The 19,830-nt window shown below is 42.0% G+C and overlaps 2 protein-coding genes across 2 annotated transcripts; both read left to right on the forward strand.

The window, feature by feature from the left end:
* The first annotated feature begins 1,272 nt into the window (after positions 1-1,272).
* Positions 1,273-3,421, forward strand: LOC113013463 (piggyBac transposable element-derived protein 3-like). The gene is made up of 2 exons (XM_026154381.1): positions 1,273-2,576; positions 2,816-3,421. Exons 1-2 carry the CDS (start codon positions 1,366-1,368, stop codon positions 3,096-3,098), a joined length of 1,494 nt encoding a protein of 497 aa, XP_026010166.1. The 5' UTR covers positions 1,273-1,365; the 3' UTR covers positions 3,099-3,421.
* A 7,195-nt stretch (positions 3,422-10,616) lies between these two features.
* gpr37l1b (G protein-coupled receptor 37 like 1b) lies at positions 10,617-19,405 on the forward strand. The gene is made up of 4 exons (XM_026154925.1): positions 10,617-12,039; positions 14,228-14,536; positions 15,068-15,436; positions 15,659-19,405. Exons 1-4 carry the CDS (start codon positions 11,335-11,337, stop codon positions 15,830-15,832), a joined length of 1,557 nt encoding a protein of 518 aa, XP_026010710.1. The 5' UTR covers positions 10,617-11,334; the 3' UTR covers positions 15,833-19,405.
* The last annotated feature ends 425 nt before the right edge of the window (positions 19,406-19,830 follow it).

Here is a 19,830-nt window from a genome sequence, read left to right on the forward strand (position 1 = left end):
ACAGGAACTCAATAGTGTGGATGCTTAAAGCATCCACACAATTAGGCACATTTTAGGCCTCCAGTATGACTGCTTTGGTCCACTTTAATGGCAAAAATCTAGCATAGACTCACAAGTGATTATTTGCAAATTGCTGCAGCTGCAAAGGCTCCACTCCCATGCAAAGTTGGATATATTAAAAATTTAAAAAAAGATGGTGACGCATGTGTGTCCCAAAAAACTCGAGACAGCTTAAATAAAAAGAGAGAAACCTCATAACTCATATTTTATTCACAATTGAAAACAGAAAATATATCAAATGTTTAAACGAAGACAAATCTCCATTTTAAGAAAAATATTCGCTTCTTTATGTCTCAAAAAAGTTGTGACAGGGCCATGTTCCCCGCTGTGCAGCATCTAATCTTCCTTTAACCCGTTTTGCCCCACTGGCAACAATTGTTGCCAAAGTTTATCACTGTCATTTTCGACTCACAATAAAAAATCTCAAAGGTACTAATGCAACTTTTTCCACTTATATGCTAGTAGACAACTTAGACAAAGGTTTTGATTTTTAAAAAATCGTTTCCAAGTGCTTCCTATCGCATGACATCATCTGCTTCCCGCTCTTTCTGGCTGAAGACATGGCGGATGCAAATCATCCTCGAAAGAGGTAATTTTCATAAATTTCTTATGACTTTCCCCCTAAACATATTTATAATTATTTAATCATTCAAGTCTCTAGAGTAACCCTCCCCAAAAAAATTGTACCTAGGATAAATATTTTTTTGTTCATGGGCTTATTTCTGTGAGTGGCAACAAAGGTTGCCAGTGGGCACATAGCATGTCGCTAACTAAAGGAAAACACTGTCTGCAGGATTGCTCCTAATTTACTTATTTAAAATTGTAGAATGATGTACAATGGCTCATTTTAGTCCTTTTAGAATAATTCCTAGCTAAATAAATTCACAGGTATTCAAGGCCTCTGTGTATAGGATTTTTATACATTACCATACATCATTTTCTTGCTAGCTAAAATTCGCTTGCTAGCTAACATGTATGTTGTCCTTTCCTTAGGTACACCGTAGCAGAGATCCTGGCCATGCTGCAGGACTCTGAAACTGTGGCGGACATCACAGTTGTGCCTGAGTCAGAAATGCACGCACATGACACAGACTGTGACAGTGACCAATCTGATGATGAGGCCACTGGTGACCATAACCGCCTCCCATCAAGAATACTCAAAGGTGAAGGCTTTCTACCTAATTCGGACATGCAGCTGCCAAATCCCCCGATGATGATCCTGGGTGCTCATCCTCAGTGAGTCAGACAGAGACTAGAAAGGTCAGTGGCACAAATGAAAATGTGACCAGTCAGATTGTTGGGCCCATGCTCCACAAAACTAAGAACCAAGACAAGAAATTCAAAAAAATCAAAATTGCGGCCAAAGCACCAGCACAAGCCAACAAAAAATATCAGATCCCTCGCTATGTCCCCAAAGAACATGATCCTGGCTTCACATCAGATGATCCAGTGGATATCTTCCTCACATTTTATCCCAAGTCCCTCAGAGATGTCACACTGGAAATGTCCAATCTCTACGCTGAACAAAAAGGGAAAACGCTCAACCTGACTGAGGATGAACTTCTTACATTCTACGGTATTCTGTTGATCAGTGGATACAACACAGTCCCAAGGCGGCGTCTTCTCTGGTCAGACGATTGTGATGTCAGCAACAATGCTGTAAAAGATGCCATGCGGAGGAACAGGTTTGATGAAATTATGTCTTCTGTTCATTTAGTAGACAACATGAAGATCACAGCTGACCCGTTCTTCAAGGTGCGTCCCCTTTTTAAGCATCTAAATGACATCAACAACGCAATCCCGATAGCAGAACATGTGGCAGTAGATGAGATGATGATTGAGTATTTTGGAAGGCATGGGTGCAAACAGTTTATTAGAGGGAAGCCTATTCGTTTTGGGTATAAAATATGGAGCTTAGCATCCTCCTCCGGGTTTGTCCATCAGATGGAGCCATATGTAGGAAGCCACACACATCTGGTGGAAACTGGACTTGGTCAGGGTCCAAGTGTGGTTCTTGGCCTGGCAGAGAAAGCTGAAGTGCCACCTGGAGTCAAGTTTTACCACGACAACCTCTTCACAACCCTGTCCCTGGTGGATGAGATGACCCTGAGAGGCTATGGCAGCTGTGGCACGATGCGACAAACTCAGCTCCATAACGTTCCCTTCACAGCACCCCAGACCTTCAAGAAGACACCCAGAGGAGATGCTGAGTATCTGGTTGAGGCAGAGAAGCTGATTGTAAGGTGGAATGACAACAGCGTGGTCACCGTGGTGTCGAACATGGAGAGGGAGTTCACCGAAACTGAGGCGAAGAGATGGAATAAACAGAAGCGGACTATGGACAAGGTCAGACAGCCCAAGTGTATCCAGGACTACAACACACACATGGGAGGAGTGGACCTGCATGACCAGTTTGTCAGCCGCTACAGAGTCAACATCTGGTCCAAGAAGTGGTGGTGGCCATGCTTCAGCTGGGCCCTGAACAGTGCCATGGTGAACAGCTGGTGCTATTACAGGTACACAAGGCTGTATGTTATTTAGTGATATCACAATCGAGTTGGTGATGTTTGACTCGAGGTCATCGCTAGTGCTCTTCGGTCGACAAGAGCAACAGTGATGATATCCAGACCAACATCACAAACTCAAGTGTGATATTGCTTTTATAGAACATTCTACATATGGGGCATGACGTTGTAGAAAGGGTGAAACGATGCACATTCATGCATCTATCATGCTTGTTTTGTCATTCATTTAGGTCCTGGAAAAGCGGGGAGAAGGATCTCCTCTCCTTCCAGAGGCTGGTAGCCCAGACCCTCCTCCTGCGCCATGGAACAAAGCCAAGTAGGCAGGGCAGAAGATCTTCAATGGCGGTGGCGATAACTGATGCCACCAGGTTTGATAATTTGAACCACTGGCCCTGCAACACTGGTAGCAGGTACAAGCGATGCAAGAACTGCGGCGGACGCACATCATTTGCGTGTGGAAAGTGTGATGTGCCACTACATGTGGAGTGCTTCAAGAAGTACCACACTGAGTAGAACATGCATGAAAGATGATGGAATGTATGGGAAGAAATATGTTATATATGTATATATGTTTTTAGAGGTTCTAAGAAAAAAATGTTTGTTGAGTTTTTGAGTATAAAAAAATTGAGAATAAAGAAATCAGTTCAAATTGTTTGATGTTTTGAATTTTATACAGGGGGAACCTGAGGCTCCACCTTTTTGTTATTATTTATTATGACTATATTATTATTTTGTTCTTATTATATTATTATTATTACTTCTCTATTATTATTATTAGGTGACATTTGACCTAGTGACAAGCTGTGTGACTACTGGCAAAAATTGTTGCCAGTCATAAAAATGCTATTTTCTTCAAAAAAAAGTACAAAATGGAAAAAATAAATACATAACATGATTCAGAGGGACTCAACTGATAAAATGATATGCCTTACAACTCTGAAAAAAATCTGGGCACAAACGGGCTGTAAAGGTAGCAGACTGTAAAGGTGCAGGAGCAGAGGAGAGCAGCTGCTGCGTTTTGTTGTCACATTCTGGTCTGATAGAATATTTTAGTTGATCAGCAGTTCTGAGTTTTCTTTGGTGTGTTTTTCATTTCATGATGGACCAAATGTTTGGTGAGAAGTCTGGAATGGAGGCAGGCCAGCTGAGGAACTGGTCCCATCTTTTGTGAAACCATGATGTTGTAATAGATGCAGTTTAACATCGTTCAGCTCAAATGTGCAGGACTTTCCCTGAAAATGCAGCATTGATGGTTGTCACTTCCATAGGTGTTGTTGCTTTACTCAACATGTTTTGTTCTTTTTGTGTTTTGTTTAAAGGCTTTTTGGATTGATTAATAGTTGTAGTTTCAGAGGCAGTTATCCCTCCATGTGCTGTACGTAAATGCAAGGGAAACCGCAGCTGAACACAATAATAGTAATCAGTAATCCCCTCACGCCACCTCTTCCTCTCCATTTACAGATTTATAACAACATGTGAGTTTCCGTGGTCACGTGGTCTCTGTGGTGACTGAAAAAATAAGGCCAACTATGCTTTTCTTTCTTCTCCCATTGGAACACATCTAGACTACGTTTAGGGGCAAACAGCAAGTCCTCGAGAATCTTTTGGTTTCAGGGTAAAATCCTGGTTTCGATTCAAAGTTTGGTTTAAGGTCACATTGTGATGAAAGGAAATCAATGAAGTAAAGAAAACAAAAGATGCCGGGTGTGTTTGTGACACCTGGCAGCGTCTGTCGTCCTTAAATAAAACTAAGGTTCTCTCAGAGAGACAAAATCTCACCTCACAGAGACACAATTCAGTCAAACTGTGGTGTTCGGTCGTTTGAGCAGGTCCTCCCCACTATGTCCAAATGTCTACAATGACTGAATCCTGTTTTTAGCTCCTTTGTTTTCAAATGTCAGCCATCAGGGAGAAGCAAACATCCAAGCCAACAACCTCCCGATTTGTGGATGCCCCCCAAAATGAGCTTTCTCTCTCTCTCTCTGTGTGTGTGTGTGTGTGTGTTTGTGTGTGTGTGTGTGTGTGTGTGTGTGACATAGTTGTGTTGACAATTTAAAGTGATGTAGGGTGGACAGATTTAGAAAATGGCATCTGTTTAAATAGAGAAAAAAAACTTTCCATCTGAACCTGAAAACACGCCACTCTCCTCTCTGGAGGTTATGAACCCAGACGTGGGTGCTTATCTGGGGCAAAGGGAGGGAGGAGAACTGAAAAACTCCAGAAGAAGATGAAGTAAAAGTTCAGAAAAGCCTCGTTGCAGTTTAGAGCCAGTGTATTTCGGTGCACAAAATTCTCAGTTTTGGGGTCAGAGTCTGAGCCACTTTTGGTAAAGCAAAGGAAAGAAAAGACAAAACAACAATTATGTGTTAAAGTTTGAAAAAAGTAGTAAATAGCAAAAGGTGTTTAATCTTTATTCTCATAAGACTGAAAAGGCAAGCTCGTCAGCACACAAAGACTTCTGTCAGAAACAGTTTCAATCACAGGAAAGGATGAAGTGAAACACCAAACAGGCGATAGTCCCCAGGGCTGAAAAATGAAGCCTGTGCAGAAGCGCTAAAACCCACAATTCTTCTAATGGACACTCCAAACATGAGCGAATCACCACAGACTCACACGTTAAAACACTCAGCTGCGAAACCTTTGGTCTCTATAGCTAATTACCCCCTTCATATTCACTGAGTGAAAAAGATTAGATACCGAGAATACGTGGACAGGAATCACATGACTTCACCCCAAACAGGGAGAAAAAGAGTCAAGAAAAACATGAGCTGGGTGGAGAACTTTCTTTGTGTCCATTAAACCTCTTTGCAGTGGTTTAACGGCGCCAATTAGATTAATAGCTGTTTACATGACGAATAAACTCCGAATATTGTAGTTGATGATATGATTAAGCATGACTTTGAATTGTGTTTCAGTTTTTTGGTTGAAATGTGGCCAGATGTGTCATGTGTGAGGTTTGTTTCATAAAGCACATTAAGGGTAGTTATTCTGGTGAACAGCTGATATTTTTATAGTTCTGCATCACTAACCACTTTACTCTGTTGTAAGAGTGAGTCCATGCAGCACTTTCTTCTGTGCTGTTAAGTACTTTTCAACCATGAACACTGGAGCATGCAGACTGAAGGAGCCGGGGGTCAAACTGAGTTCTCTAGCTGTAATTTAGGGCGTTTCCTACACCTCTAGTTAATTTACTGTGGCTATAATCTGCTGATGAGTTAGTAAACTTGTAGTTTTTCCCCCGTTTGGTTTCTTTTCACAGATAAAGCTCCAAACAAACTCCAGGTGAACCAAAAGATGTTACTGCAAACCATGTGAGAACATTCAGTCCTCATACAAGTCAGGTGTGTTCAGGGGAGGAGCCAGACAGGAAGAAGGTGCTGTGTTTGGACCAGTGCATGATGTTAATAATGTACTCCTCCTGTGGTACTCGGTTGCATCAAAGAATACAAAGTATACCTGGCAGTCGGAAGGAATTTAGCTCTAACTGGCAGTGTTCACGTGGGTGTCGAGTCACCTCCTCCACAGGGTCTTAGCACAGCTGATGGACCAAACAGCAGAGGTGTGAAACAATGGCTCATTTCCAAATAAAGAGATTGTGAATGAAGTAAATCAGACACGACATCAGTACACTCTTTGTCTTCTGTACAAAACATTGAGCTGTAGTTGACAGACCACAGAAATCAAAACCTGAATGATGCACTGAAGCAATGATGAGCTGTGCTTAGTTTATGGAAACAAAGAACAAAGAAACAACAGTAACTGAATATGAATCTTTAAATTTAAGTTTAACTTTAAAATCCCAAAAGCACATTGGGATTTTGAACACAGGTGGAAAAAGTTGGGCTTCCACAGAATCCTGAGGCTGCCAGAGGAGCATGGACTGGGCAGATGGATACGGTATCATTCCCATCAGGACTTGGGGAACAAACATCTGGGCTTTAAGATTCTCCAGAATGTTTCAGTGCGTGACAATCAGCCAGCGTTGTGCATCTTCATGATGAATGTGGTCTCTCCCCCTGAGGATGGACAGAACATATGGCACTGGCGGTGCTGGTGGACAGGGACAGTGTATTAATTAGGACAGATTGTATGTTTTTTTAATATTTGAGGTCAGCTGCAGGATGCTTCACTCCAAGCCAAACATGACTGTCAGCCTGGGAGATTTAAATGGGATTTAAGGGAAAGGAGGAATTTCATGCTCCGTTATTTCACACCAACATTTTCCACCGACTTTCTCTCCCATATAAGGTTTGCATGTGTATGTGTGTCCGCTGACCCGTGCTGCCCTCCATGTCTTTCCACTGGAGAGACTGACAGCCTTATATAGAGCTGCAGGAGCAGAGAGGACAAAGTAGGACAGCGAGTCCACATGCAGCTCCTGGACTCACCTGATGGCTGTCTCTGTGAGGACCTACGGCACCTACAGCCTGTCACAGTGCTGACTCCGCCTGTAGCTGGTTGAACTGGAGCAACCAGATGGTCAGATGGTCAGTATGAAATGCTTTATTATTACTAATTATTACTATTACTGCATGTCACTGCACAATCATAATCTAGGACAATATGGCTTAATTCTATTTATTTCCATGGATTACCATTTTATAGAGACAGAGTGAGTCACACTCACACACAAAGAGTTTATTTAGTCCACTAATCAGAAACTTTATATTCTAAATCATAAAGCAAGACAAATTCCTCCTAATACGCACATTAATCTAAAGGGGTTAAATAAATAAAGACCACAAGGCCTCCTGGATGAGAACGAAGACCTTCCAATCTTTGTGTATAACTCGCAGTGCTGGGTTTGACCTATGAACAGACTTCTTCAGAGAAACAAGCTTCTGTGGGAGAATCAAGTTTCATTTTTCTTTATCATCATTTGGCATCTAATCAAATTCCCATGTACTCCTAAAACTCGCGGGCAGTGGTGCTCAAACATTTACTGGCACGGTTCATATCAAAAGTTTAAACAATGTAATGCCCCATATCCCCAGTGAAACCAGTGAAACAAAATCCAAGATGATTTTCAGTGAAATGAATCGGCAGAAAACCAATAGCACAGGAGTAAACTCTTTCAGGCGTCGTCTTTCAACCATCCTTGCTTAATTAATCCAAATTCTTTCCCTGGTTGTTCACACCTGCACTGACTCACAGTCAGAGTTTAAACGGTCGTAAATGTTATTTATCTTCATTAGAGGGAATCAGTGAGAACTGCAGGAGGCTCTATCATAGGTGCAGACTGAATGTTGATCAGCACTCCAAGAACTGGAGGAGGTGTGTGTTAGTTGACTTAGCTAAGACGGAGCAATATCGACCTCTGATAGAAGAAAGCTGAACTGCAGGTTGTGGATAAACAATGAAACATCTCACGATCACAAATAAGATTTCCATACCTAGAATCTGATGCAGTGGACTATTCTGATTCTGCATCGCAATGAAAAAGAAATCTGTTCAAATGAATGCACAGAATCTATGTATCAAACCTCAGCTGAGCAGTTATTACCACAGATCAATACCACATGAGCCCAAAAGCCAGTAACTGATTTCCAACCAACTGGAGGAATCGGTCCGCCAGGACCTCCACTCCTGGCCGCTGCCTGACTCACATTGCACCCGACCCCTACGGTGCCTCCTGTGGGTGGTGGGCCTGCAGGAAGATGGGCCCATATCCCTCTTTTGGGCTGTGCCCAGCCGGGCCCCATGAACTAAGGCCCGGCCAGCCGGAAAAGGGTGGAGTGCCCACTCCGGGTCGAGATCCTGCGCCAAGTGGAGGAGTTTAATCAAATCAAATCAAATCAAAATTTATTTATATAGCACATATTAAAACAACAGTGTTGACCATAGTGCTTCACAGTCAATAAAAACACAAGACAGTTAAAACAAACAATAAAAGAGGACAACAAACAATAGGTAACAACGCAACAAGCTAAAACAGACAACTAGACAGAATCAAAAGCCAAAGTAAAAAATTAAGTTTTAAGACGTGATTTAAAAGACTGGATCGACTCGGCAGTGCGAATATAAACAGGGAGGTTATTCCAGAGTCTGGATGCCACGGATGCAAAGGCCCGGTCGCCTCTCGACTTCATTCGAGTCCTAGGTTGTGCTAGGAGCCTGTGATTGGATGATCTAAGTGCTCTGTTGGGATTGTATGAATGGAGTAAATCAGAAAGATAACTGGGCGCTAAATTGTTCAAAATATTAAAAGTGAACAAAAGCATTTTAAAATCTATACGATATTTAACAGGGAGCCAATGTAATTTGGCTAAAATTGGAGTTATGTGTTCATGAATTCTCGTACCTGTTAAAAGACGCGCAGCTGCATTTTGAATTAACTGGAGCCGGCAAAGAGAGGAGTGTTGGAGGCCCGAGTAGAGGGAGTTACAGTAGTCCAATCTGGATGTAATAAATGCGTGGATAAGCTTTTCAAGGTCCTTTAAAGGAAGGAACGGCTTTGCTTTGGAAATCTGACGCAACTGGTAAAAGCTGTTTTTTACCACAGTGGACACCTGTTTCTCGAGTTTAAGTATCTCAGGGTCTTGTTCATAAGTGATGGGAGAAGGGAGCGGGAGATCGACAGATGGATTGGTACCGGTCTGTTGTGGTGAAGAGTGTAAAAGCAAAGCTCTCAATTTACCGGTTGATCTACGCCCCTACCATCACCTATCGTCACGAGCTGTGCGTAGTGACCGAAAGAACGAGATTGCGAATACAAGCGGCAGAAATGGGCTTCCTCTGAAGGGTGTCTGGCCTCTCCCTTAGAGATAGGGTGAGAAGTTCAGCCATCCGGGAGGGGCTCAGAGTAGAGCAGCTGCTCCTCCACATCAAAAGGAGCCAGTTGAGGTGGTTCGGGCATCTGACAAGGATGCCTCCTGGGAGAGGTTTCCTGGGCATGTCCCACTAGGAAGAGGCCCCGGGGCAGACGCAGGACACGCTGGAGAGATTATATCTCTTGGCTGGCCTGGGAACGCCTTAGTGTTCCCCCGGATAAGCTGGAGGAGGGCTGGGGAGAGAGAGGTCTGGGCTTCTCTGCTTGGGCTGCTGCCCCCGCGACCCGGCCCCGAATAAGTGGAAGAAAATGGATGGATGGATGTCTGTCCTGCTTGCATACATTTATGCTTTCTATTGATTTTTTTTAGATAATGTTTTTTTAAACTGAAAACAAGAACATAGTTTTGCCTACCTACACCTACTGAGTGCTGAAGTTGTAACTTTAGTTTTGGTTTTGTCATTTCTTACAGGACACACAGTTTACTCTTTCAGTGATCAAATCAAATGGGAAAATGCAGGGCTTACAATTAATAAATATATAATAACTGAAAATAAAATAAAGCATCATAAGATATTTAGTCTTATTAGAGAATACCCTTTTCATCCAGTTAAGTTAATATGTGCATGGACGCATGCACTTGTATGTTGTACGTACAATGGCTGTCATTGGGGAGATCACTCACAGCTAAGTCACTGTTTATAGGTGTGCACAGGTGACACGAGAGTATAGCCCTCCATAAAAACATGGCAGAGAAAAAATTTTACATTGAAATCAATGATAGCAGTAGAAGTACAACTTCCAGTAGAAAAAAACGTTTAGAAAACTTAAAAGTCAATTTTTAAAGACGTTTTCTATCAGATGACCAACTTAGACAATGCTGCAGAAGGACTGAACAAACACATATCCTGAAATGTTTTAAAATAGCTACTAGATGATAGCTGCTAGTCTAGATGAAATAATGGATGTATTAACTGGTGTAACTGTAACTGTAACTCTACCAGGTAAAAGAGAGAAGAAGAAAAAAACGCTTTAGCAGGATAGAAAGTGTCATTATAGAATCATACAGTCAGTCTTTGATGATATTGCTAAGTTTAGACAAGTACAAACTCAAAAAGAGAAGCAGTTTCATCAACACTCTTTCTCAGTCAACTCACCTGCTTCCCAAGTACACCCACCACCACCAGGGGGCAGCAGAACTGAGAATTTGTTAAAAATGTGTGTGTGAGAGAAGGTGAGAGACAAAAACAGCAAAAGAAAGTATGCGTGCATGATCGTGCAGACAAATGTGTGTATTTGTGTGTGTGCCAGCCTTGTTTGTATGCTTGTGTGTCCCGACAAAGGCTCCATCCAGCCGTGCTGCAGAGGGCTGCTCGTTCCCAGAGATCCTCAGAGCTCCAGGACGCCCAGTCTCTGCGCTGCCTGCAGCCAAGACACAGCAGCCCAGACACGGACACACACCCTGCTGCTGCCCCCACCATCCCGCTTCTCCTGGAGCCTCAACACCTGTTTGGATTATTAATGGATGGGAAAAACAGAGGGAAGTTTTAAAGTGAGTAAAGTGGGGGTGTTTGCAGTTTGAAGAGAAGAGATAACAGAGGACCCCTCTATCCTGGACCTCAAACTTGTAGAAAAACTGACTGGCTATCTTCAGAAACAGGCTTTTTCTATAACTGGAAATATTTTTAAACTGGGCAGAGTTTTATGAAACAATTTCAAAGTAATCTTAGCATTCCTTTTTAGTTGATTTTTGACCCCCGTCCCCCCACACGCAATTTTATGGATTTCTGGACTTGCTCAATCTAATTGAAATTTATTGGAAACTTTGCCAACATACAAATTGTTGTTTTCAGTGGATTGGAAATTTCTGGGAACATTTCTGGATTTTTACTGAATTATTTACAGATTTCGTAGCAACAGGTAGTCCTGAACTCTTCTGGTTTGAGTTTAAAAGGAAACTGTCATATTAAGTTTTGCATCATGGCTCTGTCAGTCGGTCTGTGGCTGTGTCTGTATCTGCTGCTGCTGCTTACTGATGCAAAGAGTGTTGGGCAACATGATGGGCAGCACAGCAATAATGATAAACCTTCCTCCCCTGTCGAACCAAAGCCCCTTTGGATTGGCAAACCGGTCAAAACCCAGGATGAATCTTACGTCCTTGACAAGAGCCTCCCCCAAACCGAGGTGCTGGACCTGGACCTTGACCGTAACCGCCGCCAAGCCCGTGGTGCGGATGAGGAGGAGCAACAGTCCACCTTTGGTGATTCCTTTGAAAATGAATGGGTTACAGCGCCTCAAGTTACTGAGTTCAGCAATAAAACGACTACAGTGGCAGGAAAGGTTCATGAAGATGATAACCTCCACACAAACAGCTCCAACACTGACCATGATGCTCCAGGACTTTTCAACCCCTTTTACCCCCTGATGGAGGGCTCATATGCAGCCTACGCCATCCTCTTCCTGGCCGGCCTGGTGCTGGCAGTGGGCGTAGTAGGAAACATGGCAGTCATGTGCATTGTCTGGAACAACTATTACATGAGGTCAGCCTGGAACTACCTACTGGCCAGCATGGCATTTTGGGACTTCCTAGTTCTGGTTCTGTGCCTTCCAGTGGTGGTCCTCAACCAGCTATCCCATAGGAGGATCCTGGGTGACATCACCTGTCGCATGGTGCCTTATATGGAGGTGGGTGTGGCTTATGTTAAAAAAGCAGGAAGTCAGTGTAACGACATAATTTGTTTTTCTTTTTTTTGTCCTATGAAGTCTTAAAGGAGTATACATCTGCTGTTGGACAGCTGACTGTACAAATACAAATGTGAAGCAGAAATTTTACCCAAACTGCTGATGTAGAAAACATCAGCAGATCCAAAGATTAAGATTTCCTTTACAACTACTTGTGTAAAATGACAACAAATATAAAAAAAACTTTCCAAAATTACAGGCATGTGCTAGTTCTGTAATAATCAATATAATAGCGGCAACTGACCTCAATTTTATTGTTTTACATTTCTAATCTTAATGAGACTAACAGCTGTAGATAGTATTAAAGAAGAAATGATGATTAATTCAATTCAATTTAATTGATATAGCGCCAAATCACAACAACAGTCACCTCAAGGTGCTTTATATTGTAAGGTAGAGCCTACAATAATGCATACAGAGAAAAAAAAACAACAATCATATGAGCCCCTATGAGCACTTTGGCGACAGTGGGAAGGAAAAACTCCCTTTAAACAGGAAGAAACCTCCAGCAGAACCAGGCTCAAGAAAACACTCAATGCATCATGGGAATCCCCGACAGCCTACACCTATTGCAGCATAACTAAGGGAGGATTCAGGGTCACCTGGTCCAGCCCTAACTATATGCTTTAGCAAAAAGGAAAGTTTGAAGCCTAATCTTGAAAGTAGAGATAGTGTCTGTCTCCTGAATCCAAACTGGAAGCTGGTTCCACAGAAGAGGGGCCTGAAAACTGAAGGCTCTGCCTCCCATTCTACTTTTAAATACTCTAGGAACAACAAGTAGGCCTGCAGAGCGAGAGCGAAGTGCTCTAATAGGGTGATATGGTACTACAAGGTCATTAAGATCAGATGGGGCCTGATTATTTAAGACCTTGTATGTGATTCATGTTTTTATGTTATTTTGTTACTGATTGTCCAAAATGTAAGTCTGTTACTAGATTAGTTTACTAATAAAGCTGCCAGTAAACTAATTAAAGATGGTGCTGCAGGACAGCCAGACTGAAATGTGCTCGTTGGCTCTTTGAAATACCCAAACAACTGCATATTACATATATTACACTACTAGAGTATCAGTTTTTTGGTCCATCACACAGAAAATGGTTGGAATGGTCATAGGAAACAGTGTGGTTAAGATTTGCTCTACAACTTCCTGCTACAGCTTGCAGTTAAACAAAAAAAAAACTTGGAGATGAAAATGTGTTTGTATGATTAAGTGCCTTCCTATGGGCGACACTGCCGGCTCTCTGTCCATCGTCTATAGAATCAAGCAGCTTTGGAGGTACTGATTGCTGTTGTAGGTATACTCATTGTTCAAATCTATGCTACTCACATCACAGAGGCACAGAGATGCCATTGTGTTTCCATCTGACACTCACATTTACATCTATGGGCAGTTTAACATCACCAATTGACCCCAATAACTGCATGTCTTTGGACTGTGGGAGGAAGCCAGAGTACCCGAAGAGAACCACCGCAAACATGGGGAGAACATGCAAACTACACACAGATATATGAACTGTTAATACATTATGATATATTAACAGTATAACATTAACAAAAAGACTATTTTGTATAGAAGCATATGGGAAAACAATCCTCAGCTGTCTTACACTTTGACCTCAGTAAACATTTTCCATATGACTTAATGGGGTCTATTGACAATTCCAGGGTGACTAAATAAAACAGAATACTGATGCTGTTCATTATGATCAGTGTTAGATTTAAAAGAGATGATCTGTTGGTTATGCTCCACGAGAAGTCATTAGCCACTGAGCGTGCATTGTCCTCTGTTTCAACATTAGGCCCAGTTAGCTTGTTTGCAAAGCACCAGGATGGAGACAATCAAAACGCTCAGCTTGAGGCTTCATAGCCTATTGGTGATGTCATAGTAACCATGCCTCTCATCATATATATTTATGATATGGACTTGAACATGTGACATACTGAATCTTTTTCATCAGGTGAGCTACGTGAGATAAGGTAATAGACTGATTTCAGAAATAGCAACATGAACTCAATAAAAGAGGATTTAGCAGTTTTACTGTAAACTGTTTAACTTTTTGGCACAGTTACCTTCTCTGATGAGAATGGCCACATTGACTTACTGCTGTTGTTACCCTCCTCTTCCCTGCAGGTTGTGTCTCTGGGCATCACCTCCTTCACTTTGTGTGCTCTGGGTATCGATCGCTTCCACGCCGCCACCTCGTCCTCCCAGCCAAAGGCTCGGCGGGTGGAGCGCTGTCGCTCAGTGCTGATGAAGATGGTGCTGGTGTGGCTCTCAGCTCTGCTGCTGTCCAGCCCTGAAATCTTCCTATGGCAGCTCAGCCAGGCCGTGTCTCCATCCACCGGCCGGCTGGTCGACTCTTGCACCATCACGCCCTCCTCTCCTCTGTCCCTCTACCTGCCTGATTCCCTTCACTCCCTGCTGCTCAGGTATCACCAGGTGAGACCAAAGCAGACGTACGCACTGAACTGACCAACACATAGTATCCGTGTGTTGATTAGGTGACACGGAACATGTAAATCTGGACCTAGAGCGTATATAATGGTGCTTCTCTCTTTAACTGGTGGCCCTCCACATGTTGTGTACACTAGCACTGAAGAAATGGACACCAGTTGGACACCGTCAAAAGAGCACCAGTAGGAGCTCAAATGAAAGTAAAAAAAATGAAGCATTTCTGTTTGTTTTCTGGTTTATTGAATTAATGAGTAAGGATTTAGTAAGGACAGAGATATCATGGGTTTGTCTCAGAGGAGCAGCTTCATCACACAGGTTGGCTCAGAGGTCATAAATGAAACCACATTTAGTTTTCTGTCCAGAACATTTTAGGTAAAAGCAGAAAGATCTGAGTTCCTGAAAGGGCAATTTAGCTGTGGAGAAAAGCTGTTGTGGCTTTTTTTTGCCCAGACAAAAGCAGAATGTTCCCAAAGTTCTCCTCCTTCAGCTCTTACTGTTTTAACCTCTGTGCTTCAGGGTCGTATGTGGTGGTGTTTTGGCTGCTACTTCTGCCTCCCTGTCCTCTTCACCATCCTTTGCCAAATGGCCACCCGGAATGTCAACAGCGACTCCAGCGCCACCCAAAAGCAGCGTAACCTCGACGAACGCTCCAACCAGAAGCGTCAACAACACCAAACCTTGGAGCGACAGCTGAACTGCACTCTACTAGCTCTAGCTGTTGTGTATGGCGTGTGTGCTCTCCCCGAGCATGTCTGCAACATCACGCTGGCCTACACGCACATCACCATCTCCGAAGACACTGCCACCATGCTGGTGCTGTTACATCACTTCCTGTTGTTCTTCAAGTCATCAGTGACGCCGGTGCTGCTGCTGTGCCTGTGTAAGGTAGGTTGCCACCGAGCTACAAGGTGTTTTCTCAAAGACGTCTGTACAACTGAAGCCTTTTTCCAAGCAGAGAATTCACCACCTGCTGTCCACTACCCATTTAGAGAAATGGCAGATGGTTGAAAAGGTTGAATTCCTTGCATATTGGTCCTCTGGAGTATTGTGTTTGATTTTGTGCGTTTAGTTGTCACTTACCAAAGCTGTGCATCGTCTGCATTTCAGGCTCTTGGCCAAGCCTTCATGGACTGCTGCTGCTGCTGCTGTCAGGAGTGTCAGCCAACCGGAGCCCAAGGCTCTCCAGGACCTCCCCAGGTCAAACTCAAGGGGGCCAATGAGACGTCCATCTTCTTTGATAAGGCTAAAGACACGTCAGCCATTTTGTCCATCTCTAGCTAGAGCAACAAGTCTGTCTCTGATTGTAGATCATCTCTTCTTCTCTTAGTCTTTCCTCCTTTGCTCCTTTCTACAACATTACCTGTATACCCATCGTCTCCTTCTACACGTTCTTTCCATTTTTCCCTATTTTGAAAATATTTTTCAACTTTCTGTCTGTTCTCTTCTCTTCTACCGGAATATCGTTTGTATGATACTCCCATGTGGACTCAGAGTTACCCCCTTCAGCTTCCTGTCAGTGCAGGAAGTAATGTTTAATCTGTAGCAAGATTAGAAGAAGATGGTGTACTTGCACAACCAGTTGTTATAAATGCAGGAGCCTGTTTCAGGACTCTGAAAGAACTCATCTCTCTGGCCTCCTGCTGCACAATATATGGAAATGTCTTGAAAGTCTTCCTTGGTTACGCTCCTTAGATCGATGCTGTGAGGCTCGAGTTCGTTGTGTTTTTTTGGAACATTAATTTAAACTCATTTATATGCAACATTAGTTTGGTGCAAAGCATAGAAGTTTCCTGCTGTCATAAGAGGTGAACTGGGCTGAGCATAAATTTGAAATTAGTATGACATTTTAATATAAACATTTGATCTGCTTAAATATAAAATGAAAAACTTCTGGAACTGATTGAACTGAAACATTTCATTGACACAGACCAGCCTGAAACAGCTTCACATTAGTTAAACAAATGTAGCTGTTGAGGCAGAAATAATCCTGTGAAATCCTTTCCTGTAAAATGGGATACAAGTTATCCTGGTCACTGCATTTTACTTTTTCTTTAACAACAGTTTCTGGCTATGAACTAGTTTGTGTTTGCATGTTAGTTTCTCCAGTGGAAAAATAATGCTAATGTACAGAGGGTTAACTTTAGCTTCCCAAATTTAATTTAGAGTGCACTCACACCTGCACTTTTTAATGCAGTTAAATCTGATTCTCAATATGAATTATCTGGGTGTGACTACAGTGATGAACAAACACAACAAGGACCTTTACAGGTGGTTTTATCCTGGTCCCAAACAAACTTTGGAACAGTTCGTTTATGGGTGGGATGATGAGCGGCTCATATTCACATAACTTTGCTCTTTGTGTACAGAGTAAGTGTTTAAAAATGCTTTTAGAAATGTTTGAACGTTTCAACCAAAAGTAAATAAGTTTAGACCTTAAAACTATTTTTCTTTGAAAACCAGAAAATTCCAAGAACTTTGATGGAAATCAATGGAAATTCCTAAAAGTTGACAACAAACATTTACCATTTATCTTGAGAGTTTTTGCTTCTACATTTTTGCATCATCTACAATTTAAAGAAAGGGTTCAGGTTAGATTATTTCTGCCTCCAGTGCAGTGCTGCCTTTCAGCAATGTTTGCAGCATCTGTTCAGCAACAACCAGGGAAGAATTTTATTGAACTGTGCAGCTCATATATGCATAATATGCACTTGTGGAAGGAAAATCAGGATGTGTTTAAAGTTATTTCTATGGGTTCTGTTTTGGGAAAGGATGTGGTGCTTCGTGAGGCCACAAACCCATCCTGAAGCAATAAGATGAAGAAAGTGGTGAAACGAGGAGGATATCTGAAGAGTTTTTGAACAGGACTCTCACCCTCTCAATACTGAGGTGCTCTGTTTGTACAGGAGGTTCTGCTGTGTAGTTTTAAGAGATGTAATCTGTATTTAACACAGTGCTTTCACTCAGACCGTCAATCTCAAACAACTAGAACAAAAGAAGAAAGAGAACCATGAATGTAGCTTATTTTTAATGCTAGATGTGTAACTAATTACATATTTGTATGGCAGGAAATGAGTTATTAGTTTTTTGTATGTCACAAGAATGCATTTGTAATATCTGATGTCACCATGATGAATTTCTGACCATTGGCTCAGCAGATGGTGCCTTATTGTTTCCCTGCCCAGAGCCCTGACTGTAAAAGCCCTTTTCCACTAATACCCAGTCGACTCGACTCGGTTTTTGGTTATTTTCCATTACAATTGGGTACTCCCTAGTGTGCGTAGGGTCTGTATAGCAATGCAGTCCCGTGATGACACTTGGATGTGAAACAAACAGGGTGTTGGGGCGATGGTATACCTGCTGCTCAGTTTAAAAGTTGTTGTCAGACTCCGGGACCACGGTGTTGTTTTCTGTGGAGCCGTTTCTCTCCTTGCTGAGTTTCAAAAATGGCTGGGTTTCACTCTCGTGACTCACTGAGTGACGGCATTGACTAGCCAATTGGTGGGGTACAGTCTGTTGACATCACGTTTTTTGGATTGGACTTGGAACGGCAGCCAAGTAGATACTAAAAAATACCTGGTACCTGTTAATACCACACGCCAGGGGAAACCCTAAACACCGAGTGAAACTGAACCGAGCAGATCCATACTAGTGGAAAAGGGCTCTAAGTGCCAGTAAAAACTAGTCATACTAACTTTGCAAAATGTTGACTGCCTTATTTTAAGATTTGCAGAACAGCCTTTAAACAAGTGCTTTTTAGTCACTATTTCAAATCTGCAAATTAAACCTGGAGGGGGAAAAAAAGATCTGCTCTGCTACAACTCACAATTGTTGACACCGATGATGTTAATCAAGTTGACTTTGTGGTAACAAGGTCTAATATGTGGTAAAAAGATGTTACTACACATTTGATATGGAAGAAATTACCATGGCCGCACAGATGAGTTGGAGAGTCATTGAAACCTTGTAGGAAGAAGTATAAAGAAGTATACTACACTCTGCTTGGGTCTAAATGACGTAAAGTTGTCTTCAGATACAGAGTGGGAGAAGCTCTACATGCCACTTTTTGTCTGTGATTTCATGGACTCATGTGTCCATGTCTGTAACAGAGTATAACTCCATCTGTGGAGTGCAGCTAGGCAGGTGGTGATAATGTTTTGACTCCTCAGTAGTATGACTGCTATTGGATTGGTACCAAAACTATGTTACAGAGAGTTTCGAACTCAACATTTAAATTGCTAAAAGCTGACAGTTTGTTTCAATACCTCGGTCCAAGCTCTGGAATTTGATATTTGGTGCCATAATTTTGTGTTATCTGTTAGAACAGAAGAGAAATGTGGATGAACATTAGAAACAAAGGTAGAAACTGTTGCACCACATCAAAAATTGAAATGATAAAGTTAGATAAAGTGAAAGATTAAATACCATTTATACTTCTTTTTGGTCTTTTCCGTGTCGTTGTGCTACTGATGAGCAGTTGTTGGAGTCGTGTTGTTTTGATAAATGAAAAAGAAAGTTTTGGATTCACCAAGGGTTGGCTAAGCAACGAGAGGATGATGAAATTCAGCTGCATCCAGGAGTTTAAACGTTACCGTGGTCGTTGCAAGAAATTATTTGAGTTGTACTTTATGTTTGTTAGAGAGAATCTAAATCTACACTTAGTTTGTTCTTGTGATGCCATGAAATGGAGACTGGAATCCTTTCACAATAAGCAACTTTACCAATAGAAACTCACAGGTTTGCTTCCTGCAGCCACCTGCATGTAAATTAGAATTTCTTCTGGAAATTTCTCTGTATCATTGCAGGGTCTTTAACTTACAATATAAAGCTCCTTGAGGTGACTGTTGTCGTGATTTGGTGTTATATAAATAAAACTGAATTGAAAAATTCCTCAAGTCTGTTTCATGAATCTGTAAAATACAACTTTACCAACAGCAGGTGGAACAACAGTTATGCTACAAGAGTTTATCTCTCACAGTTTGTTTGAACTTTTGAATCCGTGCAGCTGGAAAGCAAAGTCTGGTAATTTAGCCAGTGCTTTTTAAATATGTCACACTATAGGAAACAGACTAAAACACCACCTGGTGGGTGCTGCAGGTTTCTTTTTGGAGTGACAGCACCACCACTTGTTCTTTCATAGACTCATTCTTCATGTTGCAAAAATAAATGTGATTTTCCATATTGACTTCTCTTCATTTGACATAATATATCTAACCAAAACCACAAAAACGTAAACTTTAAACTGCTGTAGATTGTGTTTTATATCAGCGGTCCCCAACCTC

The sequence above is a fragment of the Astatotilapia calliptera genome, chromosome 20 (assembly GCF_900246225.1).
Source record: "Astatotilapia calliptera chromosome 20, fAstCal1.2, whole genome shotgun sequence".
Lineage (NCBI taxonomy): Eukaryota > Metazoa > Chordata > Actinopteri > Cichliformes > Cichlidae > Astatotilapia > Astatotilapia calliptera.

Bases quoted from the DNA above. Each gene is read 5' to 3' on its own strand.
- LOC113013463 (XM_026154381.1), top strand. From the start codon at position 1,366: ATGCTCCACAAAACTAAGAACCAAGACAAGAAATTCAAAAAAATCAAA. The intron at 2,577-2,815 runs GTACACAAGGCT...TCATTCATTTAG, and splicing joins AACAGCTGGTGCTATTACAG to GTCCTGGAAAAGCGGGGAGA.
- gpr37l1b (XM_026154925.1), top strand. From the start codon at position 11,335: ATGGCTCTGTCAGTCGGTCTGTGGCTGTGTCTGTATCTGCTGCTGCTG. The intron at 12,040-14,227 runs GTGGGTGTGGCT...TCTTCCCTGCAG, and splicing joins GCATGGTGCCTTATATGGAG to GTTGTGTCTCTGGGCATCAC. The intron at 14,537-15,067 runs GTGAGACCAAAG...TCTGTGCTTCAG, and splicing joins TGCTGCTCAGGTATCACCAG to GGTCGTATGTGGTGGTGTTT.